We start from the raw sequence: 27,284 nt of genomic DNA on the forward strand, positions 1-27,284 counted from the left end.
TAGGAGCTTCAGTTACAGGTAAGTGCCTGTCTCTTTCGTTTGTTTGTTTTTGTTTTGTTCAAGATGGGGTTTCTCTGTGTAGCCCTGGCTGTCCTCAAACTCACAGAGATCCACCTGCCCCTGCCTCCTGAGTGCTGGGACTAAAGGTGTGCACCACCGTGCCAGGTTATGTCTGACTTTCTTTTTTGCTTTATTTTGTTTTTCAAGACAGGATTTCTCTGTGTAGCCTTGGCTGTCCAGGATTTGCTTTGTAGACCAGCCTGGCCTTGAGCTCACAGAGCTCTGCCTCTGCCAGGATTCCAGGTGTTTGCCACCGAGCCCAGCCTGTCTGACTTTCTAATAGTCCTGGTGTTATAGTGCCGAATCACTTCTGGTGATATACTTCCTGGTAGAATCCTCAGACAGAATAGGACATTACATGTCAAAAGGAGGAGTCTCTTATAGGTGTGATTCCAGAGACACTCCAATGGCTCAGTGTCTTAGCTACTGAATGCTATCTGTATCCAGAACGTTGGGTTACAGCTAAGCAGAGAAAACCACCTTTGTCTCTGTCTGGATATTTTTATGTCAACTTGACACAAGTCAGAGTCAAGGGAAGAGGGGCTTTCAATTGAGAAAATGCCTCCGTATTTGCCCACAGGCAAGCCTGTAACGCTTTCTGTTTGTTTTTGTTTTGTTTTTTGGTTTTTAGAAACAGGGTTTATTTGTGTAGCCTTGGCTGTTCTGGACTCACTTTGTAGACCAGGCTGTCCTCGAACTCACAGAGATCCTCTTGCCTCTGCTGCCAGAGTGCAGGGATTACAGACATGTGCCACTGAGCCCAGCTTCTGTAATGCATTTCTTAACGGGAGGTGCCTATCCCGTTGTGGATGGGGCCACGTCTGGGCTGGTGGTCCTGAGTACTGTAAGAAAGCAGGCTGAGCCAACCCTGGGAGAGAGCCAGTAAGCAGCACTTCTCCATGGCCTCTGCTCTAGTTCCTGCCTTGGGTTTGCTGCCCTGCTTGAGTTCCTGTTCTGACTTCCTTAGATGGTGCACTGTGATATGGAAGTGTAAGCCAAATGAGCCATTTCCTCCCGGAGTTGCATATGGCATAGGGGTTTCTTCACAGCAGTAGACACCTAAGACCATCGCTGCCCACATTTGGAGAGACAGTATCTGTGGAACTGAAGACACTGTGTGCAGTGCGGGCCTGGTGTGCCCCGGCTTTCATTTCTAGCACTGCATTAAACCCAACTGCGATGCACACCTATACTCCTAACACTGGGGAGGTGTAGGAAGGATCACACTGTCAAGATCATCCTCGGGCCAGCCTGGGATACAAGACCCTGTCAGAGAGAGAGACAGACGGGGGTGGGGGTGGGGGGAATGGGAGGAGAGAGAGATGTGCAAGTTGCATCTTTCATGGAAACAAAGCAAAGATGGTAGTGAAAACATCCAAGATAAGAGATCCCTGGACCCAGGAGGCTCTGAGGACGCTTGCTAACTGTGGGTACCCTCAGCTTCTTAACTGCTTCTCAGTTTCTCAGTGTCAGACTATTGCAGTTCATGAGTCACACCTGGAAACTGCCCCAGCAGCATTCCTGACCCGAAAGAGACAGGCCCTTGGTTCTGATGGCTGATTGATAGTGAGTCGGGAAAAGGGCAGCAGACGGGCAGTCTGGAGAGCAGACCTGTGCTTTGCACGGGAGCCTAGTGAAGGGGAGAGACAGAGCTGCTTTCTCTGTCTGGTACAAGTGTCTGGGACAGCAGAGTTTGATCTCAAACCTGGCCTCCTGTATGTCTAGCACAGCTGACTCCCCTCAGGTCACAGCCTGTGTCTGGCACTTACCACTACCACACCTCTCTGTAACTCATACACTGAGATCTCAGCTCCCAGGGTCACTGGGGTCATAGGTCACACTGGGCACGATGGTGCACCTCTGTGGTTCCAACTATTGGGAAAGTGCGGTAGAAAGGTTGCTTGAGGCCACGAGTGAAAGGGCAGTTTGGGAAATGGTGAGACCTGTCTCAAACGAACGAAAACAGGGCATGGAGGGGCATACTTACAATCCCAGCTCTTGGGAAACTGAGGCAGAAGCACTGCAGTTTGGCAAGTTTGAGGCTGCAGGCTAGAATACATAAGAAAATTCTGCCTCAGAAAACTGTGAAACAGCAGGGCACGGTGCCACAGCCTGGAATCCCAGCATCTGGGAGGCAGAGGCAGGTGGATCTCTATGAATTCGAAGCCAGCCTGGTCTACAACCAAGGACAGCCAAGGTTACACAGAAAAACCCCAAAACAAACAAACAACAACAAAAGACAAAACAAAACCTGAGAAACACACACACCACACCACACACACATATACCATACGACCACATACACACACACACAGGGTGGTGTGTAGATCAGTCCTTAGGAGGTGACAGGTCATACAATTAATAGCAGCAGTCATTAATGAGATCAGGTTTTGTTTTATTACTTCTTCCTTTCTGTTTTGTTTTTGCTTTGAGACAAGGTCTCACTATGAAGCCCTGGCTGGCCTGGAACTCACTATGTTGAGCAGGCTGGTCTTGGACTCACAGAAATCTACCTGTCTTCGGCCCTTAAGTTTCAGGATTACAGGCGTGCACCACCCCACCTGGCTCAGTAGGTTAGAATCTTTTTTACGTTTCCTTTCTGAGTGTGTACTGTGTGCACATGCGCAGTAGGCCAGAGAGCAGCCTCGCGCGCCTTTCCTGGAGTACTACCTACTTCTTTTTCTTGTCTTTGAGATCGGGTCTCATTGGCTTGGAACTCACCAGACTAGATTGGCCGTCCATCGAGCCCCAGGATCTGCCTGTCTCTGCCCCGCCAGCACTGTGACTACAAATACGCATCACCACGCCTGGCCTTCTGACACGGGGTCGGGGCTCCAGCTTAGGTCCTTGAACCTGCAGGCAGGCACTTTACCAACAGGCACGCTAGCTCCCCAGCCCTCTTTATGGAAAAGGCCCAAGTGCTGCGCTTGCCCTTTCCATCGTGTGAGGATGCAAGAAGATGGGACATTCTGTGCTGGAGGTCCTCACCAGACACAGAATCTATGACACCGGGAACCCGGGCTTCCTAGGCGCCAAGCATAGCAGTAAGCCATGTTTGCTGTTCAGGAGCTGCCAAGGCAATGGTATTCTGTTTACCAGCCTGAATTTATATATATTTTATAAAAAATATTTATATATAAATACATATGGTTATATATATATAATGTACTGTTCTGAATGTATGCTTTATTTAAGCCAACTACTGGAGATTGCTAGTATTCAAGCAAACCACAATCACGTCATTTAAACCTGATATTGTTTCATAACAACAACAAATATATATAATATTTATATTTATATTTATAAATTCACCTCATTGAACAGCCATTCAGAATGATGGTTATGTGGCATTGAGGCATATCCATAGTTGTTTTCTCCATTCACTCACTGTTCATTCACCATTAATTCATGGGAGCTCATTATGAACCCCTGTATCTCCACACCCTGGGATACAGAACGAAATTCTCTTGTGTCGTTTGCAGTCTAGTGGGAAGCTGACCCGCAGACACAGAGACAGCTGGGGCCAGTGTGGCAATGCATGCATGCAGTCCTAGCACTTGAGAGGTTGAGGTAGGAGGATCGGGAGTTCAAGGTCAGGCTTAGGTATATAGTGAGTCTGAGGCCAACCTAGGCGACATGAGACGTGTTCAAAAGAACAATAGAGACAAAGGAAGAGGAGGAGAAAACGGTACCACCGAAAACTCTGGGAAGGAAAAAAGCTGAGGAAGGATACCGGGTAAGGGAGGCCTATTTTAGGAAACACCATCCCCAGAAGCCTCACCGTGAAACTGACATTCCATTTTGTCGTTGTTCTTGAAGATGACATTTGAAAGAAACTGTCTAAGTGTTCGTCCTGGGAGGACACACTACAGGCAGGGGAAAGAGTTCACAGACCCCACAGCTGAGAAGGGGTCCCTGCCATGGGATCACAGAGGGGACAGAGAGCCTGAAGACACAAGGACTTGATCATGGGTGGCCTACGGGCCTATCAAGGACCTTGACTTTCTGCTAGCGGAGTGCTTCCCCTTGGAGGAGCGAGAGCAGGAAGTGGAGCGATGTGATTTACAGTTTCAGGGGTGGGGGCTGGGCATGCCCGTCCAAGATTGGGGAGAAAGGGCATGCACACTCGTGCCTCTGAGAATCCTTCTGCACAGCACATGGGGAGAGCCAAGATAGCACTGACCCTGGGGGGTTGGGCGGCACAGTGTTGGACCCAAGTGGGATTTGTTGATAGGTGGCTAAGGAGGAGAGTCTGTATGTTTAGAATATAAGCACACACACACACACACACACACACACAAATCTGTGTGCCGCCTGGCCAGGGCTGTTTTGAAACTCACCAAGTAAAAGTGCTTATCCCGTGAGCCTGAGCACCTGCACCTGAGCTGGATCCTTGCACCTACAACAGAAGCAGGGAACTGACTCCTGAAAGGTGTCTGATGATCTGTGTGCCCGCAGGCACGTGCACACACAAACACACACCCTCAGGTTGGACCCTGCTGTTGAGGCTCAAGTCTGGCTTTACCAGAAAGCCCCAGGACTCAGTGCTGAAAGGACGGGTTCCCTTCCTCAGCCGGGTCCCCGCCTGCTCTGGGAAACCCCAGATCCTCTGAGGAGTGTCACACAGCCCTCAGGGAGCTGACAGGCCCAACCCTTACCCCGATAAGAAACCCAGAAACCCATTCAGTGTGCACGTGGGGATTCCTGGAAATACCCTCCCCGTGCAAATGAGACGCCTTGGCACCTTAGCTTTCCTCCAGTGACCTTTCCCCACACCTCTAACCCGACCTGGAGCTCCCCCACACCCTGCTGCCCACAGGATAACTCAGTACTGCGTTCCCCTTCTCAGGACAGGGCGGTGCTGCTGCGTGTGAATGAGTGTCGCTGGCACGCCTAGCCCCACCGAATCAAACACACTCCCACTGTGCAAGGTTTATAATGCTCCCATTCGTGAAATAAACTCTCTCACTCCACTCCTCCGCCATGACCACCGGAGGCTCGTCGTTTATTCTGGGGGAAGAGGACTCCGCCCTGAAAAATCCACCGGTGCCCACCCGGGTTTGACTATGGGTCAGGCAGCCACTGGCTGCTGGCCGTGAGCTCCCATTCACCCCCGTCGAGCTGCTCGGCCCGCCGCAGTGCCCATCCGCGACAGAGCAGGCATTCTGTGCACCCGAAAACAAACCGGGCTCCTGCCACCGCCTCCTGGCTTTGGAGGAGCTCTAAGCCTCCGTCACCGATCCTGGTTTTGGAGCCCTGACCGCCTCACTGCCAGCTGGCCTGGTGCTGGCAGCCCAGCTAAAAGAGCAGCGACAGTTATCTCAGAGAAATCTTTCCTCCGGCACCTCTGGCTGCACTGAAGACCTTCTGGCCCAGATCTCAGGTTTATGAGAGAGGCGGAACCTTTGACCCCGAACTTCACCCTTTTCTGCCTGGAAGCCAACGAACGCACTTGACCTTCCCCCAGGAGAAGCACAAACTTCCGGCCAGGTGGTGTCTGGACCTCATGGGAGACACAGAATGACAACCACAGCACACACACTACACTAGTGCTTGGGCGATCAGAGAGTCAGGAGTTTAAGGGCATCCTTGACTGCATCTCAAGTTTGAGGTCAGCTTGGGCTTCATTAGACACTTCCAAAAAACTACCTCTCTCACCAAGCACTTGGTCGACAGTGGCAGACAGATCTCTCAGTTTGAGGCCAGACTATATAGAAGCCAGGGCTATATAGAGAGACCCTCAAAAAAAAAATGTTGAGGTCAGATTGTATTTATAGAGAGATGTTAGTTTTTGTTTTGTTTTTCAAGACAGGGTTTCTCTGTGTAGCCCTGGCTGTCCTGGAACTCACTCTGTAGACCAGGCTGGCCTCAAACTCACAGAAATCCTCCTGCCTCTGCCTCTGCCTCTGGAGTGCTGGGATTACAGGCGTACACCACCACACCTTGATGTTAAAAGATGTTCATTTGTTGAAAAGCAGGGGCTGGAGAGAAGGCCCAGCCGGGGCTCAGGGGTTAAGAGTGTCTCCGGACCTGAGCTTGATCTCCAGCACCGGTTGCGGGTGGCTCACAGCTTCAGGGATCCAACTCCTTCTTGTAGCTGCGGGTACACACATGCACATACCCACCCTCCAGACACACATACACGCACATAATTAAAGATTAAATACACATTTTAAAAAAAGGGTCTGGTAATTACACACGGTACAAGTGGCCTGTGAGGAAGATAAAGAAAACAAGAGCCCCAGAGGCTGGCAAGTTCACCGCGCTGAGCTGGAGTGAGTGTTGACGGAAGGCAACGGGGATAGGGGAGATAGTCTGTGACGGAGAGCTACCTGATCCTCAAGGCTCGGTGTGGAGTAGTGGGAAAACCCTGACTCTGCAGTGGGAGAAATGGGGCTGAAGGGAGGCACAGGCCAAACACCCACACACAGAAAATAAGCATGATCATTAATAAAGCTTTTTTAAAAAGCTCGGTTTAAGGGTTGAGGATTTATCTCAATGGTAGAGTATTTGCCTGTCTTGTGTACGGCATAGAACTAAAGTACCTGAAAAAATGAAATTCAAATCTAAGCTTAATCACACGGAAAGACTAAAATTAGATAACCTTGGCGTGATTGACACCCGAGAATCCTAGACGCGATGCAGTAATTTTGTCACATAGCCACATCTCCCTCTGCTGGCCAAGCCTAGTTTTGCATAGAAAATCCAAGCCCCTACCCCTTTGTTTAGTTTAGTGTTTGTTTGTAAGGCCCCTGCTGACTGAGGAGTGTATTCTGTCTTCTTGGTGTAGTTTTATGGCTGTAACCTGAATGTCACTGGATCTTTGCTTAAAAAAGCAGCTGATGTGGGAACCCCCTGGGGAAAAAGAACTTTCTGTATCGAGCTGAGTGGTGGGACACACTTGTAATCTCACAGGTTGGGCTACATGGTGAGCAAGCGTGGCTCCCTAAGCGGCCGAACCGCCACTTCTCTTTATGGGAATGAAACCCAAAGCGTACGGGAGAGACCACAGGGCTGCCGGGCTGGTGTGTCAGTGGCTTTGTTTCACATTTGATTTTATTATTTTAATTCATTTTCTATTGTTTTGGTTTCTTCCCCCTAGATAACTCATCAGTCTGAAACTTCTGGGCTGAGCCCTCTTTACAAAACAAGGATACTGGAAAAAAAAAAAAAACAAAAAAAAAAACATGGTGGTGCATGCCTTTAACTCCAGCGCTTGGGAGGCAGAGGCATCTCCGGAACTTGAAGGTCAGCCTGGTGTACATAGAGAGTTCCAGGACAGTCAGAGCTAAATAGAAAGGCCCAGTCTCAAATTAAAACATTAATAAAGCCAGGTGATGGTGGCACATACCTTTAGTCCAGGACAGCCAAGGATACACAGTGAAACCCTGTGTTGAAAAACTAAATAATAATAATAATAATAACAACAACAATAAATTAATTTAAATAAATAAATTTTAAAATAAAAATAAAGAAAAGGCTTGGGTATGATTGTTTTCCCATTTTCTAGGAGTGATGTAAGGTCCACATGAGTGATAATCTTGAGGGTACCTTAGTCAAAGCAGAACACCCTACGGGCGGAAGGGTTTACGACCGTTACTTCTGGGTTTCACTTCACTGTTTTCTTGCCCTAAAGATCTTTAGCCTGTACTCATTTGCTTAACAAACAAAGAGTGATTGCCTAGAGTTTGTACAATCACAAGATACATATAACTGTGTGCTGAGTGTGAAGAAAGGAGACAGGCAAAAATCACACATGGTGAGAATGACAGACTCAGCTGTCCCAAGCCCTGCTGTAAAGAGTAACGGAAGAGTCACTCAGTGGAGGCCCTGGGCTTGAGCTCCAGAAGCTGGGGAAGGGGATGGTGAGCCACAGAATCACACGGAAAAGAAAGATGGATCCTAGTAGTGTAGAGGGGATGGTCAAAAAAGTCTTCCTAGAAAAGGTGATATTCAAACAAAGCTTTGTTCCACTTATGTGAGGAAAAAAAGATGAGTGTAGTGGTCCATAGCTGTGATACACGCCCAAGTGATGCAGCGCTCGGGAGGCAGAAGCGGGAAAATCAGGAGTTCAAAAGCAGCCTGCCATAAGTTTGAAGCTAGTCCGAATTCCGTGAAATCCTGTCTCAAAAATAAAACAATTACCAAGCGGTGCTAGCACATGTCTTTAATCCCAGCATTCAGGAGGCAGAGGCAGGCAGATCTCTGTTAGTTCAAGGCCAGCCTGATCTACATAGTGAGTACCAGGACAGCCAGGGCTACACAGAGAAAGCCTGTCTCCAAAAATACATACAGGCGATGGCTCCATGGGTAATGTGTTTACTGCACAAGTATGAGGATATGAGTTCAGATCCCAGCACCTCAGCTGGGTGTGGGGGCAAACACCTTAAATCCTAGGATGATTCTGGGTGCAGAGGGAGGCGGATCTCTTGAGTTTCACATTAGCCTGTTCTATACAGAGAGTTCCAGGCCTGCCAGGGTTACATAATGAGACCTTGTCTCAAACCAAACCAAACCAAACCAAACCAAAACATACCACTAACTGCCATGAAAAAGATGGGCAACTGGGCGTGCCTGTCACCCCAGTGCTGAGGAACAAGACAGGCAGATCCTGGAGGCTGGCTAACCAAGCTAGCCATAATGGTGAGCTCTGAACTCTTTGAGAGACCCTGTCTCAAAAAATAAAGAGAAAAAGTGACTGAAGAAGACCTCGTGGGCTACACAGGTACTCCAGCTCACAGGGGAAGGTACAGCCAAGAGCATACACAGACACATACACACATGTACACATGTATGTACACCATGCATGTGTAGAGACCACACACAAAGCCAAAATAAATATATATGTACATTGACCAATGGAGTGTACACTATGCGCCAAGAATGGAACTGGTCATTATGAATGCAAATCCAGCTGCTCAAGAGACTGAGGCAGAAGGATTGGAAATTCAAGGCCAGCCTTGGCTAGACAGGAAGATTCTGTCTAAGACAAACAAAACAAAGCAAAATTAAAAGTAAAACTCGGACCCAGGCTATGTCTTCACTGAGCAAAGGCTGACTTTGGTTATGGCAGGCGCAGGGAAGGAGAAGGATGAATGTACTACAGAGGAATATGACCTGGGTGAAGAGACGGACTGTCCCCTTCAGAAGTGAGCTTCAAGTCAAGCATGGCAGCCCATGTCTGTAATCCTGGCTACTCAGGGGGCCAAGGCAGGAGAATTGCAAATTCAAGACCTGCTTGCTCAACTTACAAGGACTGTGTCTCAAAAGGGGTGATGGTGGCACATATGTTTAATCCCAGAGGCAGGTAGATCTCTGAGTTCCAGGCCAGCCAGGTCTACACAAAGAAACCGTGTCTTGAAAAAATAAAATGAATGACCATGTCTCAAATAGAGTAAGGGGCAGGTAGCTCTGTGGATAAGGGTGTTTGCCACACACGTGTGACAACCTTCAAACATGCATGCAGGCAAAACACCAATGCATATAAAATAAAAATAAATAAATCTTTAAATTAAAAAATTAAAAATGATAGAAGGGGCCAGAGAGATGGCTCAGAGGTTAAGAGCACTTGGCTGCTCTTCCAAAGATCCTGAGTTCAATTCCCAGCAACCACATGGTGACTCACAACCATCTGTAATAAGATCTGGTGCTCTCTTCTGGTGTACATGCACACATACAGGCAGAATACTGAATAAATAAATAAATAAATAAATAAATAAATATTAAAAAAATAAATAATAAAGAGAAGAAAAAATGATAGAAGACATAAAGCTCTAACTGCTCTGAGTGTGGGGGAGGAAAGAAAGGAATTTATTTCTTTCTTTAGAGGCAGGGTCTCTTGTCGTCCAGGCTGACCTCAAAGTAACTGTATAGCTAAGGGTGACCCTGAGTTTCTGAGCCTCCTGCCTCAACAAGTATTGGGATAATAAGCATGTGCCACTGTGCCCAGATTTTCAGAGGCTGAGGATCAAATCCAGGGTTTCCTGTCTGCTAGGCAAGTGGTCTACTGACTAAGCCAGATGCTTAGCCCCAGATCCTCCATTCTGGAGGGTCTTTTACAGCCTGAGGGCGCACACACATAGCATTTGACTTAATCTTCGAATAAATCCTGTGAGGGAAGATAAACACCCTTATCTTGCTGTGAAAACACCTGTTCAGAGACCTTAAGTAATTTAGAGGGACTTTCTTTTTGGAAGCCCTGGTTTTTTTCACCCTCCATTTCCATACAGCCTGGGCCAGCAGTGACAACATGGAGAGAGCAGGATACACTCAGATTTTATCCAGCACTGTAGTGGCAGATGAGTTAGCCAAAACAGTGGGATGTGCAGAGGCTGAGCCAAGCCCAACAAGGAAATAGTTCAAGAATCAACAGTATCCAGAAGTCAGATTGTCAGAGCCAAGAACGGTAAAGTTTGCACAGCCAAGACTCACCAGTAATTGGCCCAAAGGCCAAGTCCATCAGTGGAGCTGGACCAGCAGAGTGGAGAGGAAGGCCAGAGAACTTCAGAAGTGGGCAAGCTACCAGCTAAACCTCAAGCTGCTGGCCTCGCTGGTATTCAGGTTCTAGGAATTGGGGATAGCGATGACATAAGTTTTGTTGTTGTTCTGTGACTGGGGTGGGGAGTCTCTTGTTACCCAGAATTTGCTCTGCAACTGAGGATGATTTTAAACTCTTTTTTTTTTTTTTATTTTAAACTCTTGATCTTCCTGCTGCATCTTCTGAATGTGGCTGGCACCATGCCTAGCTTTATCTCCATTTTTTAAATTTTGTAAACTTTATTTTTACAAACTTGTGAGTAAGGCCAGGCATGCTGGCAAATGTCTTTAATCCCCGCACTTGAGAGGCAGAGGCAGGCAGATCTCTGAGTTTGAGGCCAGTCTGGTTTACAGAGTGAATTCTAGCCACATAGAGAAACCCTATCTCAAAAAAACAAACAAACAAACAAAAAAAAAACTAAAAAAGAAACAAAGAAACAAAGGAAAGAAAAAGAAAAAAAAAACACTTGCCAATAAAACAAACATTACACATCAAAATCCATTTTTTCAATAATTAATTATTCTTATTTTATGTATGTATGAACTACACGTATGTATGTGTGCCACATGCATTCTGGTACCCGTGGAGGTGAGTTATGGATGGTTGTGAGCCACCACGTGCAGCCGCCTGGGAACCAAACCCAGGTCAGCTGAAGAGCAGCCTGTGCTCTCAACTGCCAAGCCGTCTTCCCTCTGGACCCCAAATCCCTGTTTAAGCACTCCAGGAAGCTAGCAATGAAGCAGAATGGACTGCAGGGTGGACATGGAACTGGAACCATGTGAGCCGGGAAGGTAACTCACTAGCAGCGCATGCTCTTGTACAGGCATGAGGAACTGAGTTGTGATCCCCAGGAAACCCTGCACTGGAGAGGTAAAGATGGGCAGATCCTTAGAGCTCCCTGGCTGGCCAGCCCACACAACCAGCGCATTCCACATTCAGTGAGAAACCTTGCCGCAAAAAAAAAAAAAAAAAAAAAAAAAGAAGTCAAGGGGCTTTCCTGGAGAGATGGCTCAGTGGTCAAGAGCACTTGTTGCTCATTTATTTGTTTGTTTTTTTCCAGACAAGAAAACAGGGTTTCTCTGTGTAGCCCTGTCTGTTCTGGACTGGCTTTGTAGACCAGGCTGGTCTGGAACTCAGATATTCACCCCTTTCTGTCTCCAAAGATTAAAGAGCTATCTCAAGGCTAAGATTAAAGGTATACATCATCATTTGTTTCAGTGAGGTCAATCTCCAGCCTGGAGCGGCACCCCCATACATATGCACGCATATGCACACGTGTGCACGCCCACACAAACACATAAATACACATACACCCCCATACAGGGACTGAAATTCTAGGACCAAGCTTTATTTTATGTAAATTCTATCTTTTTTTTTTTTCTTGCTATGGAAACAAACCAGTCAGAGAAGGCTTCTGATTTAATTTGCTTCTCTGTTGCTGTGATAAAACACTGCCAAAAGCAACGTCGGGAGGAAAGGGTTTGTTTGGCTTACAAGTTTCATCCATCACCAGGGGAGCCAAGGCAGGACCTCAAGGAAGGAGCTTGAAGTGGTAACGATGGAGGGACACTAATTGCAGGCTGCCTTCCGGGCTCACATTCAGCTAGCTTTCTTATAGAACCTCAAGACTACCTGCCCAACGGGGACACCTCCCACGGTGCCCTGGGCTCTCTCCTCCATCAGTTAGCTGCAGGGATATACTCCATAGACCATTCTGACGGAGGCAGCTCCTCAGTGGAGATTCCCTCTTCCCGGGTATCTCTAGTTAGTGTTGACAAAAATTAACCAGCACAGCTTCACAGATGACGAAATGCTTGTGCTACCCAAGTGGCAGAACAGTAGACGAGGAAAGGTAACAGGCTTTCTGGGCAAAGGCATAAGGATAAAACATGGCAGAGTCAGTTCTGTTACAACCTATGGGCTCCTTAAGAAAGATCCGGCTCCTAGAATAGGCCTGGGGTTCAGTGGGACCTGGAAAAATGAGATGGCATAGCTATCAGGAGTATAGATTGGAGTAGATCAGTGGCGGTAGGCTGGGAGGTCAGCGGACGGACAGGCCTTCGTGGGATACGGAAGGTCATGGAGAAGTGGTTGGCGCCAGAGGCCATGTGTAGACACGAGAAGTGGAACCAGTTAACTGTGTGTGCAGCAGAGTGTTAAAAGGAAAACCAAGAGTAAACCAGGAGAGCGTGAAGGTAAGACAGCTCCAGGAGACCTGGTGATACCCTGAGGAGTGGAGGACAGCGACGCGTCCCCATCTGCAAGAAAAATGGTCGGAGCAGTGCGAAACCAAGAATGGCGGTTGCAGAGCGAACACGCGTGGGTGGCGCAAGCCTCCGCAGACACACTCCGGGGTTGCACGCCGGAGGAGGGGCTCCCAGACTTGAGGACTGGAGAAAGCATTAGCAACCTGACAGAACCCGGTTAACAAAGGGAGGACTACATCTCCCAGCATGCCCGGGTTCGGTGGGGTGACGGCTAGCGGTGGCTGCGCCGCAGCCGACTGGTGGGCGCGGGACCTGGGTGGGCACCGGAGCCTGTCATCCCTGAGGGGTCGGCGAGGTGCGGGCGGCGATGTGCCGCTGTCCCTCGCCCAAGGGCCGCGCCGGGCTCGCGTTCCCCGCCCCGCGGCCCCGCCCCTTGCCCCACCCCAGCCGGGAGACCTAGCCCGGGCCGCAGCGCAGCGGCCGCAGCAACATCACTCTCGCCGCCGCTGCTCCGCCCCATTCCCTTCTGTTTTTCTCTCATCCTCCGGTGGCGGCGGCTGGGAAGGCGGAGGAGAGACAGCAGCAGCCAGCTGTGGCTTCAATGAATGATCCCCCAGCCGGAGGGGAGGACTCCAGGTGAGCCTCTGCCCTCGGGAGGACCGGGATTCCCCCGGCCGCCCAGGACCCATATCCCCCGCCATGGATCCCTAGGGGAAGGGGAAAAGGAGGAGGAAAAGACAGCCCTGCTGCCCACCCCCATCTCATTTTCCTCTTCCTTTATCTCTTTGTTGCCGAAGCTGTTTACCATAGGGCTCCCTCTCGCCCCAGCATGGGGCGGGTTCCAGGCACTGCCCTTCGGCAGGAGCTGCTTGCGCGGTTGCCTGGGGATTCTGCCTAATTCTACCTCTCCAGCCTGTGCACAGAAAGCCGTGGAGAGGTGTGGAGGCCCGGACTGCAGCAGCCTCGGGGCCAACTCCCTGCATCCCCACCCCGGGAGGCTGCATGCGGATTGAAGAGCGGTGCCTGGGGGCAGGGCCAGCCCGGCTGATCCCGACCTAGGAGTAGGGCAGGAGGACCGCCCAGGCTGCAGAGCGGCCCATCTGGAAGGACAGAGCTGCAAGATGGCCAGTAAGACCAAGGCCAGCGAGGCCCTGAAGGTGGTGGCCCGGTGCCGCCCCCTCAGTAGGAAGGAGGAGGCTGCTGGTCATGAGCAGATTCTGACCATGGACGTGAAACTGGGCCAGGTGACTCTGCGAAACCCCCGCGCGGCACCCGGGGAACTGCCCAAGACCTTCACTTTTGATGCTGTGTATGATGCGAGCTCCAAGCAGGCCGACCTGTATGATGAAACCGTGAGGCCCCTGATAGACTCGGTGCTCCAGGGGTTCAACGGCACCGTATTCGCCTATGGCCAGACCGGCACGGGCAAGACCTACACCATGCAGGGGACCTGGGTGGAGCCAGAGCTCCGCGGGGTTATCCCCAACGCCTTTGAGCACATCTTCACCCACATCTCCCGCTCCCAGAACCAGCAGTACCTGGTTCGGGCCTCCTACTTGGAGATCTACCAGGAGGAGATACGAGACCTGCTATCCAAGGAGCCAGGCAAGAGGCTGGAGCTGAAGGAGAATCCTGAGACCGGGGTCTACATCAAGGACCTCTCCTCCTTTGTCACCAAGAACGTCAAGGAGATCGAGCATGTGATGAACCTGGGGAACCAGGCCCGGGCCGTGGGCAGCACCCACATGAATGAGGTCAGCTCTCGGTCTCATGCCATCTTTGTCATCACGGTGGAGTGCAGTGAGCGTGGCTCCGACGGCCAGGACCATATCCGAGTCGGCAAGCTCAACCTGGTAGACCTGGCTGGCAGTGAGAGGCAGAACAAGGCAGGTCCCAACACAGCTGGAGGGTCAGCTGCACAGCCCACAGCTGGTGGTGGCAGCGGAGGCGGCAGTGGCAGTGGTGGCGGCGGCGGCAGCGGGGAGAGGCCTAAGGAAGCCTCTAAAATCAATCTCTCGCTGTCTGCCCTGGGCAATGTGATTGCTGCTCTGGCCGGCAACAGGAGCACCCACATCCCCTACCGGGACTCCAAGCTCACCCGGCTGCTCCAGGACTCACTGGGGGGCAATGCCAAGACCATCATGGTGGCCACGCTGGGGCCAGCTTCTCATAGCTATGACGAGAGCCTCTCCACCCTCCGCTTTGCAAACCGAGCCAAGAACATCAAGAACAAACCCCGGGTGAATGAGGACCCCAAGGACACGCTGCTGAGGGAATTCCAGGAAGAGATCGCCCGCTTGAAGGCCCAGCTGGAGAAGAAGGGGATGCTGGGTAAGCGACCTCGGAGAAAGAGCAGCCGCAGAAAGAAGGCCGTGTCTGCCCCAGCCGGTTACCCAGAGGGGACCGTGATTGAGGCCTGGGTGGCCGAAGAGGAAGATGACAACAACAACAATCACCGCCCACCGCAGCCGATCCTGGAGTCCGCTTTGGAGAAGAACATGGAGAATTACCTGCAGGAACAGAAGGAGCGGCTGGAGGAGGAGAAGGCCGCCATCCAGGATGACCGCAGCCTCGTGAGCGAGGAGAAGCAGAAGCTTCTGGAAGAGAAGGAGAAGATGCTGGAGGATCTGCGGCGGGAGCAGCAGGCCACAGAGCTGCTTGCGGCCAAGTATAAGGTAAGGACCCCAGGGGGTGAGGGGGCTCCCCGCAAGGATTTTGACTGGTAGATTTTCCCTTGAGGGTCTGTGAGTTGGCTTGAGGCGGGGTATCCCAGCGAAGGAGCACACGCTGACGACTGCACTGCAGCAGCCAAGTACCGTGATACTAGACAGCCAGGTGAACGCACACGCATGCACACACGCCATTAAAGTGGGCAGGTGTCTTGAACCAGTGGACTTGAGGTGGTCCAACCCGCTGCTGTCCATCCCTGCACATGGACCCAAGATTGGTCAGATCTGTGAGAAGCCCATGCCGGACTCTCCTCTCGTGAGTATGGCTCCTCACTCCGGCATGACCTCCTCCCCTGATCATTTTTTTTTCCTCTGCAGTGTCTTCAGACCTCATGCCATATTAATAGTATCTGACGCTTGGATAGCACTTCACAGCTTACAAAACACCCCACTTTCCTATCATCTCCTCCCATCCTCACAGGAGCCATTCCAAAGAGTGGCTTCTAAATCCTCATCGTACAGATTAAGGAATTAAGGCTCAGAAAGGAACAGGACCAAAGTTCTGTTCTTCAGAATAGCAGAGCTCAGCTTAGGACCTGCACACTTCACATTTTTGTCTTCAGTAGCAAGGCCAGACCATGAGCATGAGAGAGAATCCTGCTTCCTATGGAAACGACCCACTCGGTGATCCGGTGCCAGGCCCACTCCTCGGTGTCATTAGGAAGGAGACTCAGAATGCCATGTGGGAGGTATGATGGAAGGAGAACTAACTGGGCTCTATCCCAGAGACCTAGAGGCTAGGCCTCTTAGGCTACAGCTCGCTCAATGACTGGCTGTGGTTTTTCCTTTTCATCCTACCTCCATTTCCTTTCTTGTAGAAGACTGGGATGTTAGCCTGGAGGATCACTGTGGTTCTACCAATTCAATAAGTCTATGACCCATTTTAGGCTGAGAAAAAAAGAAAAACCAATTGGCCTACACAATGAGGCCTCTTGTCAATTATGTCTAATTCCCCATTGTCCTGAGAGATGTCAGGCCTTCTGGGTCCTTCCTGAGCTGTCCACTTCCCAGGGAACCTCTGGCCCTATGTGGAACTAAGTTACTGAGTCGATTATAGACCTGTTAAGATTCTTCCTTCCTTTTCTTTTTCTTCTTCTTCTCTGTAAATGGAATCATGTAGTCTAGGCTGGCCTGGAACTCTGTGTAGCTGAGGATGACCTTGAACTATTAAATTCTCTTCCTGCCTCCATCTCCTGATCGCTAGGATTACAGGCAAGTGCTACCGCCATGCTTGGTTTTCTGTGCAGCTGGAGACCAACCCCAGAGCTTTGTGGATGCCATAAGCACTGACTGAGCTACGTCCCCAGCTGCCTGTAAAATCTCAGTGCTGCAGATGCCACAGCCCAGTGGTCCAGGCATTTCCGGATCCCCGGAGCCTTCAACACTGGGGTTAGAGGAAAAACATGAAGAAGCATGAACTCACTGGGAAGATCAAACATTGGCACTTGTTATTTATTCTTACAAGTGTGGGCTAGGAATGGAGAGGCCCAGCCTGCAGCCCGCGCAAGAGTGACAACTGGAGCTGTGTGCGTTGTCTCTGTACTGGGAATGTGCTGCTGTGCCAGGGGCTGTGGCCTGGCGTGTTTAATATTTAATTCACTCAAGGGAGAAGCTCAACCAGGGTTATACCAAGCTGTTTCCTCAAGGGAAGGCTCAGGGGTCTGGTACCTGGGAGACACAGGATGATAATGGGAAGGCTGCTGTTAGTCTAGTCCTGTCTAGCAGGGAAAGAATCTGCTAGGCTGCTGTTATTGACTGGAAAATCCTAGCTGGCCCATCAGTCATTGATTTCTCTTCCAATACATCCCTTACCTTGTTAAGCTGGGAGGCAGTGGGGGTTACAGAGACTAAGAAAGGAAGAAAGTGCAGGTGGCTACCTCAGATGTTCTTACTGGGAACTGACTGATACCGTTCCATAGATTTTTGAATCTAAGGCAATGTAAGAACAAAGGTAACAAGACAATCAAGAAATCTGGGTAGAGGCCCGCACAGTGGGAAGCACCTGGAGTCCCAGCTGCTTGGGAGACTGAGGCAGAATAGTTTAAGCCTAGGACTTGAGGCCAGCCTCAGCAACTCGATGAGACCCTGTTTTGAAAATAAATAAACCTGTCCATGCATGGTGGCACACGCCTTTAATCCCAGCACTCAAGGTAGCAGGGGCAGGTGAGGATCTCTGTGAGTTCAAGGGGAGCCTGGTCTACAAAGCGAGTCCAGGACAGCCAGGGCTACACAGAGAAACCCTGTCTCAAAAAAACAAACAAGAAGAAAATAAACCCACAGGCAACTCAGTCAGCTGATTGATCAATACAAAGATTGGGGTGGCCAGAACTGAAATTCCAGCACTGGGGGAATAGCCCGTACAACATTATAATCTTATTGTTGGCAGGGGTCTTGGAGTACCAGTGTAGCATTGGCTCAGGGGCACACAGATGGCCTAAGCAGAGCCCAGCCTGTTCAGATGCAGTCTAGCCTCTGCCCATTGCTATTTACATTCCTGGGTAAAGGAATTTGGTTTTTCTTTTCTTATTCGTATATATTAATTATACATAATGAGTTTCATTATGACACTTTTATACTAGTATATAATATATTGTGATTATATTCACTTCAATGCCCTTTCTTGTTCCTCTCCTACTTCCACTGATTCCCTTTACTCTTTCCAACCAATATCCCTTCTGCTGTCCGTCTCTGTGTGTGTGTGTGTGTGTGTGTGTGTGTGTGTGTGTGTTCCAAGGAGTTTCAGTAAGATTGCTTACAAGAGCACAGGCACCTGACCGTACGACAGTGACGGAGAGGGCATGTCTTCCTCCTTCAGCAACCGTTAACTACATGAAAGTAATTGTTTTGAAGGTGTATTTTTTTTATGTGCATGTGTGTCCCTGAGTGACAAGCACCATATCATAGATCAGTCAAAAGAGGGCATCAGCTACCTGAGTTTCAGGAAGCTGTGAGGCATCATGTGGGTGCTGAGAACTGAACTGAGTACTCTGGAGAGCAGGAAGCACGCTTAACCAGGAAACCGTCACCGCAGCTCCACTTGTGTTTATGTAATACTGTAGCATCTTCCTGTTTGTTCTTATTTTTGTTCTGAGGTAGGGTTTCTCTGTGTAGTCCTGGCTGTCCTGGAACTATGTAGCCCAGGATGGCTTTGAACTCACAGAGATCCACCTGCCTCTGCCTTCCAGATGCTGGGATTAGAGGCGTGGGCCACCCAGCTACACTGTAGCATCTTAATCTTAACTCCTTCAACAGCCCCAAGTCACAGGCACTGTAGCTTTGAAAACTGAGGCTGAGGGAGATGTTGGCTAGTCTGTGGCTCCCGGTAAGTGACAGAGCTTTTACCAGAATTCAGGTCTGCTGATGTCCCCAGCCCTGTGTTCTTTTCAACCCACCCAGGGCCTCTCCGTGTTTGTTCCCTGTGCAACTCAGGGCAAAGGCTTTGCCTCTCTGAGCCTTGGCTTCCCTGTCTATAGTCTAATGAGAAACAGAAGCTTGACATAGATCCCTGGGGAGTGGGTGAGGCGGCCATTAGGTACTGCTATCATTAGGCATAGCTATCAGATATAAGCTGAGGGAAAGAGCAGCCTGGGAAATTCCAGGAGGTGAATGAGTCTAACACCCAGCCCAGATAATCAGCAGGGATCAAGGCCAGAATGGAACCCAGACAGAGGACCCAACCTTCCTGTGCAGGGGTGGGTGGGTGGGGGAGGGGCCCTAACTTACAGCCTGGTTCAAAGGTTCTGGGATGGCGGAAACATTTTGACAGCTCCTTAGGGAGCCACAGGGTATGGATAACAGTCCAGCCCCGCCTCTTTCCCAGGGCTGCACTGAAGATGAAATGAGATCATTAGCATGGGGGCATTTGAAATAGGTTGAAAACATTGAAGTGAATGGAGGGCATTAGCAGCCGCAGAGATCACCTTCTGTCTGCCAAGCAGGGGTCCATGACTGACATCTTTGTTGTTCTTTTAACTCTTTCCTTACCCTGCCTTTCTAAGAGTGTTGTCACAGCCCTGCAGAGTCAGGCAGGAAAGGCCCTGGAGACCTCAGGAGCCTGGGAGCTTTCCCCCTTCCATCTGCCATGTTCTCTTACACACTTTGTGAGTTAGGCATCATCTGTGCTTCTCACTGCCTGGCCCCTGCCACCCGCCATTCCTTTGCTCCGGTTCCTACCACCCCTGGGGCCAGCTAAGTGTAGCTGAGCCGACCCAGTGCCCTCATTCACTGTGTGTGACTCATCTTCCAGCCTGTCTTGCTGCTTTCCCTGCCTGCCACCCTCAATCCTTCCGATTCTCTTTGTTCTCCTCTCCCTGTGCACAAACACCAAGTCAGTCTCCTCTAAATCTCTTTCTCTCTTTTTTAAATCTCTCCTCTGGTTTTTAACCACATTTACTGCGGGCCTCAGAATATTAGGTTCATAGATGTGTGAGTCTGTGTCGGTGCCCTGTGCCCTGTGGACCATTACTTAGGCCACAGATTAGGTCATTTCTCCAGCGGGCTGAGGGACTTCACAGCACTCTCAGGAGGAATAAGTAACATTACAGGCTCACAGTGCAGCTCTGATCTGCACACACACTGGTGTGCGCGTATGTACATAGCCTGGGAGCAGGCCTGCTCTACTCGAATTTAATTGTGCAAAAAAATTTGCAAGTGATTGTTTTATTTTGAAGTTAACTTTTTTGAGAGGCTGATATTGATTGCACGAACTTTGATTCTCAACGTGTAGAAAGGAAGCTGTTGAGGGGAAAGAGGCCGATGCCACACTGGGGTGATTCTGCAGGAAGCAGGCCTGCAGAGCGAGGAGCAGGGGGCTCTGGCTAGAGCCCAGCTCTCTCTCTGTGGTGGGTTTAGAAAAGAAGCCCTCACAAACAGCCACTGAAGCCAGAGGGATGAGATCACTGCAGAGAGGACAAACCAAACTGAATATTCATTGTGCCCTTTGTGGGTCCCTCTTCTGCCTCCTATGTTGGAGCATGATCATTATCTGTGTATCCGGTCAGCAGACAGGAAGTTTCAGGTCAGGCATTAACAATCTCAGCAATAAGAATGAGGTTCACTAAGATCTGCTTAGCTAAATTATATGCAAATATGCAAATTACGTCATTTGTTCTACTCAAGCACCTTCCAGGAAATGGAAATGCATTGTTATTGCTTCCGTTTTATTTTATTTTCTTATTGTGGGGTGCCAAGATTGAATTGAGGGCTTTGGACATACTAGGTAAGCCCTGTCCTGTACCACTAGGGCATTCCTAGTCCTATTTTATTCTGTTAGTCTTTTTTTTTTTAACTGTGCTGTGACTTGAGCCCAGCACCTTGCTCATTTATACAATGCAAGCACTCTGCCACCGAACAATATCTCCCACACAGTAAAGTAACTTTTGAAACTTATTGTTATTATTATTTACTAGTATTATTATGTTTGTTTTTGAGAGGTTTTGCTCTGTGGTGCTGGCGACCTGGAACTTAATAAGGAGACCAGATTGTCCTTGAATGCAAAGAGATCAGCCTGCCTTTGCCTCTCAAGTGCTGGAATTTAAGCCATGCACCAACCATACCTGACAAAACTATTCTTTTCTTTAATTTAATTTTACTTTGTTATTTTGTGTGTGTGTGTGGGGGGTGTTTTGTGTGTGTGCATGGCTGTAAGCACATGTGTGCAGTGCCCTGGAGGCCAAAAGAAGGTGCTGGGTGCCCTGGAACTAGAGTTATGGATGGTTGTGAGCCACTGTATCGGTGCTGGGAATCGAACCTGGGTCCTTTGCAAGAACAAGTGCTCTTAACTGCTGAATCATCCCTCCATGCCCCAAAACTATTATTATTATTACTACAAGGTTTTGCTATGTGACTCAGGCTAGCCTCTAACTCCCAGACCTCTTGTTTCAATGTCCTGAATGCTGGGACTGTAAACATGAATTACCATGCCTGATTTCAAGAACTACGAGACAGAATCTCCTTGCTTGAAGATTGAGTGTGGGCTGGAGATGTAGCTTAATTGGTAGAGTGCTTACCTGGCATGACTGGAACCATGGATTCAATGCCCAGCACATACCAAGCACACTGGCATAAGCCTGTAATTCTAGCACTCAAGAGGTAGAAGCAGGAGCATCAAGAGTTCAAGGTCATCCTTGGCTCTGTAGCAAACTGGAAGCCAGCCTATGCTACATGAGCCCCACTTTCAAAACAAGCAACACTGGTGGCACTGGTGGTGATGATTCTGTGGGCTCATACTTACTCCCAAACTCACTCATTTGAACGCATTAAACATGTGCAGCATTATTACATGTTAATCATTCCTCGATACAGTGATAGGTTCTATCTGGAAGTGGAGCTCAATGGTAGAATAGTCGCTTAATTTGTCAAGATCCAAATAGGACTATCTGGACGCCGCCCCAGAAAGTCCCCTAATAACCTGGAGAGTGTCTTCTTTCCAAAGCTGATCCGGTTTCAAACACATGTTCTCACGGGCATGAGCCCCACACGGACAGTGGGAAACATACAGGCTTAGTCATCAGAGCTCTGCCTTGCCTCCGGACCCCATCCCAGTTCCGGCAGGCAGGTGTACATGCAGACAGAGAACTCCTGTACGTAAAAGAAATAAATCTTAGAAAAAAAAAAAAGAAAAATTCATTTAGCATATTTTGGTCTTATTCACCCCCAACTTCGTTCCCTAATTCCTCCCAGTTAGGTCAGGTTTCTCAGCTCCGTGCTGACTGGAGGACTGTGTTGGCATCGGTCCTTCAGGCCCCCTGGAAACGTGGGATTGGATGAAGTGGCTGTGATAATGTTCTCATTGTGTTCTGAGGACCCAGAGCAAAGGCCTGGAATTGAGATCAAGAGCAGCGCTCTGCTCTTGACTCTGTCCTGCCAGCCTTTGTGCCTGGCCTGGGGCACTTTCATAGGGACAGAACTTGGTGGTGTGTCTGAGGCTTCTTAGTAGCTGCTGTGTGGGCTGTGAAAGACCACCTCCATGCCCAGGCTTGTACACCTCCTGCACTTAGAGTTTGGGCCTAGAATTTTTTTTTTTTTTTTTTTTTTTTTTTTTTTGAGACAGGGTCTCACTAGGTAGACCAGACTGGCCTCAAGCCCAGAGAGTTCTGCCTGCCTCTGTCTTCTGAATGCTAGGATTAAAGGTGTGTGCCACCACATCCCACTATCATCATCATCATCATCATCATTATTTCCAGTTCCTTTTTGTTGTTGTTGTGTTTTTGTTTTTGTTTGTTTGTTTGATTGGTTAGTTTTGGTTTTTCGAGACAAAGTTTCTCTGTGTAGCCTTTGCTGACCTGGACTTGCTTTGTAGACAAGGCTGGCTTTGAACTCAGAGATCCACATGCCTCTGCCTCTCTGAGTGCTGGGATCACAGGCTGGCACCACTGTGGCCGGCAATTTCTGGAATTTTTAATAACCTGATAAAGTCCTGGACATTAGCCGTCAGTCACAATAAACAGTTACCAACCAGCTGTCTTTCTCCTCTCAGATTTCATTCACTCATTGATTTTGTTTGTTTGTTTGTTTGTTTGTTTTGGTCTTTTGAGACAGCGTTTCAAGTATCCCAGGCTGGTCTTGAACTCTGTAGGTAGCTGAAGCTGATCTTGAACTTCCGACCCTCCTGCTCCCACATCTAAAGTGCTAGGATCATGTAAGAGCACCACTATGCATGGCTCCCTTCTGGCTTTGTTTGTTTGTTTGTTTGTTTGTTTGTTGAAGCATGGTCTCATGCTTCCTAGCCCAGATAGCCTGGAACTTGCTATCCAGTTGAGGCTAGCCTTGAACTCCTGATCATCCTGCCTCCAACACTGGTGCTAGCCCCTACACATTCCAAACAGGGCCTGGGTTGAGCTGTTTCTGTTGCAGTAGGTAGTAGGCTTTTTCCCTTCTTCATCTGGCTGGCAGGAAGCCTCTGGAGGCAGCAGTAGTAACAGCGCAGCTTTTTTTTTTCCTTGTGTGATGAAGGCCAGACACTCTATGTCCTTTATGAGCACTGTTTCATTTCAGCCTCCCAGAAGTGCCATGAAGCCGGGCTGTTCCAATTTCCACGTGACAAGGAAGGATGCTGAACAGTGTCGCATGCCCTGAACATGGTAGTCCCAGACCTATAAGGCTGTCACTAGTTGGCACCATAGTGCACAACCTTCCCCTCCACGCTGCAGCACACCTGGTCAGATTTATGCCAGATCCCTGATAACAGGTCCTGGTGGGAGCGCAGTCTCCTGGGATGCCTAACTCATCATCTCCTCCCTTCCATAAGATGCAAACCCATAGCCTCTGCGCTCAGCCCATCACCACCAAGTCTTATAATCAAATTAAGTTAAAAAAAAAATTGCCGGGTGGTGGTGGCACACACAGTTAATCCCAGCACTTGGGAGGCAGAGGCAAGACAATGTCTTGAGTTCAAGGCCAGCCTGGTCTACAGAGTGAGTTCTAGGACACCCCGGGCTACACAGAGAAAACCCTGTCTCAAAAAACCAATAATAATAATAATAACAATATTTTTTTAAAAGCCAGCCTCACTGCCCAAGCTGTCCTAAAACTTGCCCTGTAGCCCAGGCTGGCCTTGCACTTGAGACCCTCTCTCCTCAACCTTCAATGCCTTGTTACTTTTTTTTAACAGCAATTATTTCCTTTAGTAAGCTGTTTAGCTTTTTTCCTTTGGACAACAGTGGGAATTGAACCTAAGGTCTCCTGCGTATGAGGCAACAGTCCTCTACCATTAAGCTGCAGCCACCACCCTTACATTTTATTTGAAACAACATCTTGCTATATAATCTAGGTTGGCCGGCAACTCGATCTGTAGCCCAGGCTGGACCTTGTGATCCTCTCGCCTTAGTCTTTCCCAGTGGGACTGTAGGCGTGTGCCGTCACACTCAGTTTATTTCTTTTTACAGTGAGCGCATACTGCTCTGGTTTGGTTTGCTCTGCTGGGCTATTTTATACTGTATATACTGCGGCACTCTGCAGGCAATTTGACCTCCAGGCCACTTCTCTTTGTTTTTAGAATGTAGGGTCTCACTGTGTAGGCCAGGCTACCCTTGAACTCATGACTCTCCTGCCTCTGCCTCCCCAGGTGCTAGGACTAATGACATATGCCTGGTTCCTTTTTTTCTCTTTATAAATTAAAAAAATTTACATTTGTTTTTATTTATATGGGGAAAGGATATTGATGACACAGCAGTCATGAAAGTCAGAGGTTGGCTTTTGGGAGTTGGCTCCTCTTTGCTTTTATGAGATGGAATTCAGGTTGTCAGGATTGGTGGCATGTGCCTCTGTACCTCAACCTGCTGAGCCTGGGCCATCTTGCTAGCCCTAGGTTTGTTTGGTTTGGTTTAGTTTGGTTTTTCATTCAGCAAAAACTAAACGTTCAAAGAAAGGAAAGAAACTGTTGTCAGGATTGTGTGCGTGTGTGTGTGTGTGTGTGTGTGTGTGTGTGTTTACAGGGGAATTTAGACTACACACAGAAAGGAAGGGTACCCAATGTGGTGGCCCACACCTGTCATGTCAGTATTTGAAATGTAGGTAGGATCAGGAGTTTAAGGATAGCTTTGGCTACATAGGGAGTTTGAGGCCAATCTGGGCTATATGAGACCTTATCTTTTAACCATCTTGATAACTAGGCCAGTAATCCCAGCTATGCTGGTGCTTTTGTCCAGTCCCCTCACCCACATAGTGGCTCACAGTCATCTGAAACTCCAGGTTCAGAATCCAATTTTCTCTCCTGACCTCCTCAGGCTCTTGCATATATGTGGGGCACATGGATTCTCACAGGCTTCCACACATAACATAAATAATTACAAAACAAAACACTGAAACAAAGAATTATAAATTCAAAGCTGACCTGGGTACAGAGTGAGTTCAAGGCCAACCTGGACAACTTGTGAAACTGTCTCAAAATAAAAAGTGCAAAAGGCTAGGGTTAGAGCCAGGTGTGGTGGCGCACGCCTTTAATCCCAGCACTCAGGGCAGGCAGATCTCTGGGAGCTCAATGCCAGCCTGGTCTACAAACTGAGTGCAGGATAGCCAAGGATACACAGAGAAACCCTGACTCAGAAAACCAACAAAGAAGAAGAAAAAGGCTAGGGTTATAACTGAATTACAATAAAATGATTGCCTCAGAAGAATGAGCCCTAGGTTCAAACCCAGTACCCCCAGCCAAAAAAAAAGTGTGTCTGTGTGTGTGTCTGTGTGTCTGTGTCCTGGTACGATGATTCACTTAAAAGCAGTAAATAATTTAGAGAAATCAGGGTTTATAGTCATATTCAATTGACTTAGTTACTGATTGTCCTGTGACTTGTACACATCTCCTGATCTTCCAAGGAATGTAAGAAAGGATGCCATCAGCAGGTGTTCAGTGCATCCTTGCTGATGAGCCCTGGCAACAGAGGGTCAAGAGCTCAGGCCAGACAGCCTGGAGATGAGCAGTAGAGGCGCATGACTGAGCCTGGGCTGGGGGCCTGGAGCCTCTCTCGCCTCGAGTGAGCCACTGCTCTGGGCCCTGTGCTTCCTCTGCCAAAGGCTGAGGTCACTTAGCCAGTGCACGCCCTTAGATTTAGTCAGTTCTGACACTCTGCCGCTCTGTCGTCCGGATTTACATCCCAGGTGTTGGAGAGAGCCTTCTAGGAAGCTACAAATACAGGCGGGAAAGAGCGAACCCAGTGACATGGCTCAGGGGTAAACTCACTTGCCTCCTCGCCTGTGGCTGGAGTTCTGTCTCTGGGTCCCATGGGTGTGTTCCGAGTTTCATATGCTCACTATGGTGCAAACACACGTATATACACACACAATAAGTAAATAAGTGTAATTTTTTTTTTTTTTTGTATGTGGCCCTGGTTGGCCTCTACCTCCTGAGGGCTGGGATTAATAGTTATGCCCAGCACACCTTTTTAGATAGGGTAATAATGAAGAAAGATGAGTTGCAGCTCAGCCTAGGAGCTCTTGCACTGCCCATTGAAGGCGGCAGCCCACCTCTTTCTTGTGTCCTTCCCTGGCATGGACGGAACACCTCTGGGCACCCCTGGCTTCTCAGCAGAGCCAGGCTTACCTCACTCCCTGGCCAATGTTTTTCCCAATCTCTAATTTTTCTTTTTCCTAATGAGAGTATTCTTGGCACTTGAAACATCAGTCATTTGTGTTGCATTTTGAGCCATCCAAGGAGGAGCTCAGACGTAATGTCCTGGTTTATGTCCCCAGGGCAGAAAAACCACTGAAAATAGCACTATTCATCTGAAAATAGACCTATTCGGCCCTTCCCCCTCATCTCTCCTTTCTTCTCCCCTTAGTGCTGACTCCTCAAGACCTACAGTCAGGGAGCCTGCGAAGAAGAAATAGGTCTGGGTAGGAATGGCTGTGTGTTTTGAGAGATGGAAGCAGGGGCTGTTGAGATGTGTTTTTTAGTTTGGCCTTTGCAGTGAGTGGTGAGGGCATCTGAGTGGCGCAGTCCATCACTGAGTTACCACACATTTATTTCATAGTGCTTGATTTGTTTTGTTTGTTTGGTTGGTTGGTTTTGGTTTTTGGTTCTGTGGTTGTTTTCCAAGACAGGGTTTTTCTGTGTAGCCCTGGCTCTCCTGGAGCTCACTCTGTAGAGCAGGTTGGCCCTGAACTCAGAGACTCCGTCTGCCTCTGCCTCAGCACTGGGATTAAAGGTGCACGCCAGCTGCATGATTTATTTTTTTAATTGCTACCAGTGGAACCCAAGGCTTTGCTAGGCTTATGCTACCTAATGGCTGCGTTCCCAGGCCTCCTAGGTACATGGTC

The 27,284-nt window shown here is 49.0% G+C and overlaps 1 protein-coding gene across 3 annotated transcripts in view; it reads left to right on the plus strand.

Moving 5' to 3' along the window:
* The first annotated feature begins 13,065 nt into the window (after positions 1–13,065).
* Positions 13,066–27,284, plus strand: part of Kif3c (kinesin family member 3C) — a 37,727-nt gene continuing 23,508 nt past the window's right edge. The window contains exons 1-2 of one of the 3 annotated variants that reach the window (XM_021652112.2): positions 13,066–13,440; positions 13,602–15,479. In XM_021652112.2, coding sequence (XP_021507787.1) covers positions 13,926–15,479 — 1,554 coding nt within the window. In that variant the 5' untranslated portion in view covers positions 13,066–13,440; positions 13,602–13,925. Of the gene's footprint in view, positions 15,480–27,284 lie in introns of all 3 variants that reach the window. The other 2 variants (XM_021652113.2, XM_060365163.1) reach the window with 2 other exon arrangements.

Source organism: Meriones unguiculatus, chromosome 1 (assembly GCF_030254825.1).
Source record: "Meriones unguiculatus strain TT.TT164.6M chromosome 1, Bangor_MerUng_6.1, whole genome shotgun sequence".
NCBI classification, from domain to species: Eukaryota; Metazoa; Chordata; class Mammalia; order Rodentia; family Muridae; genus Meriones; species Meriones unguiculatus.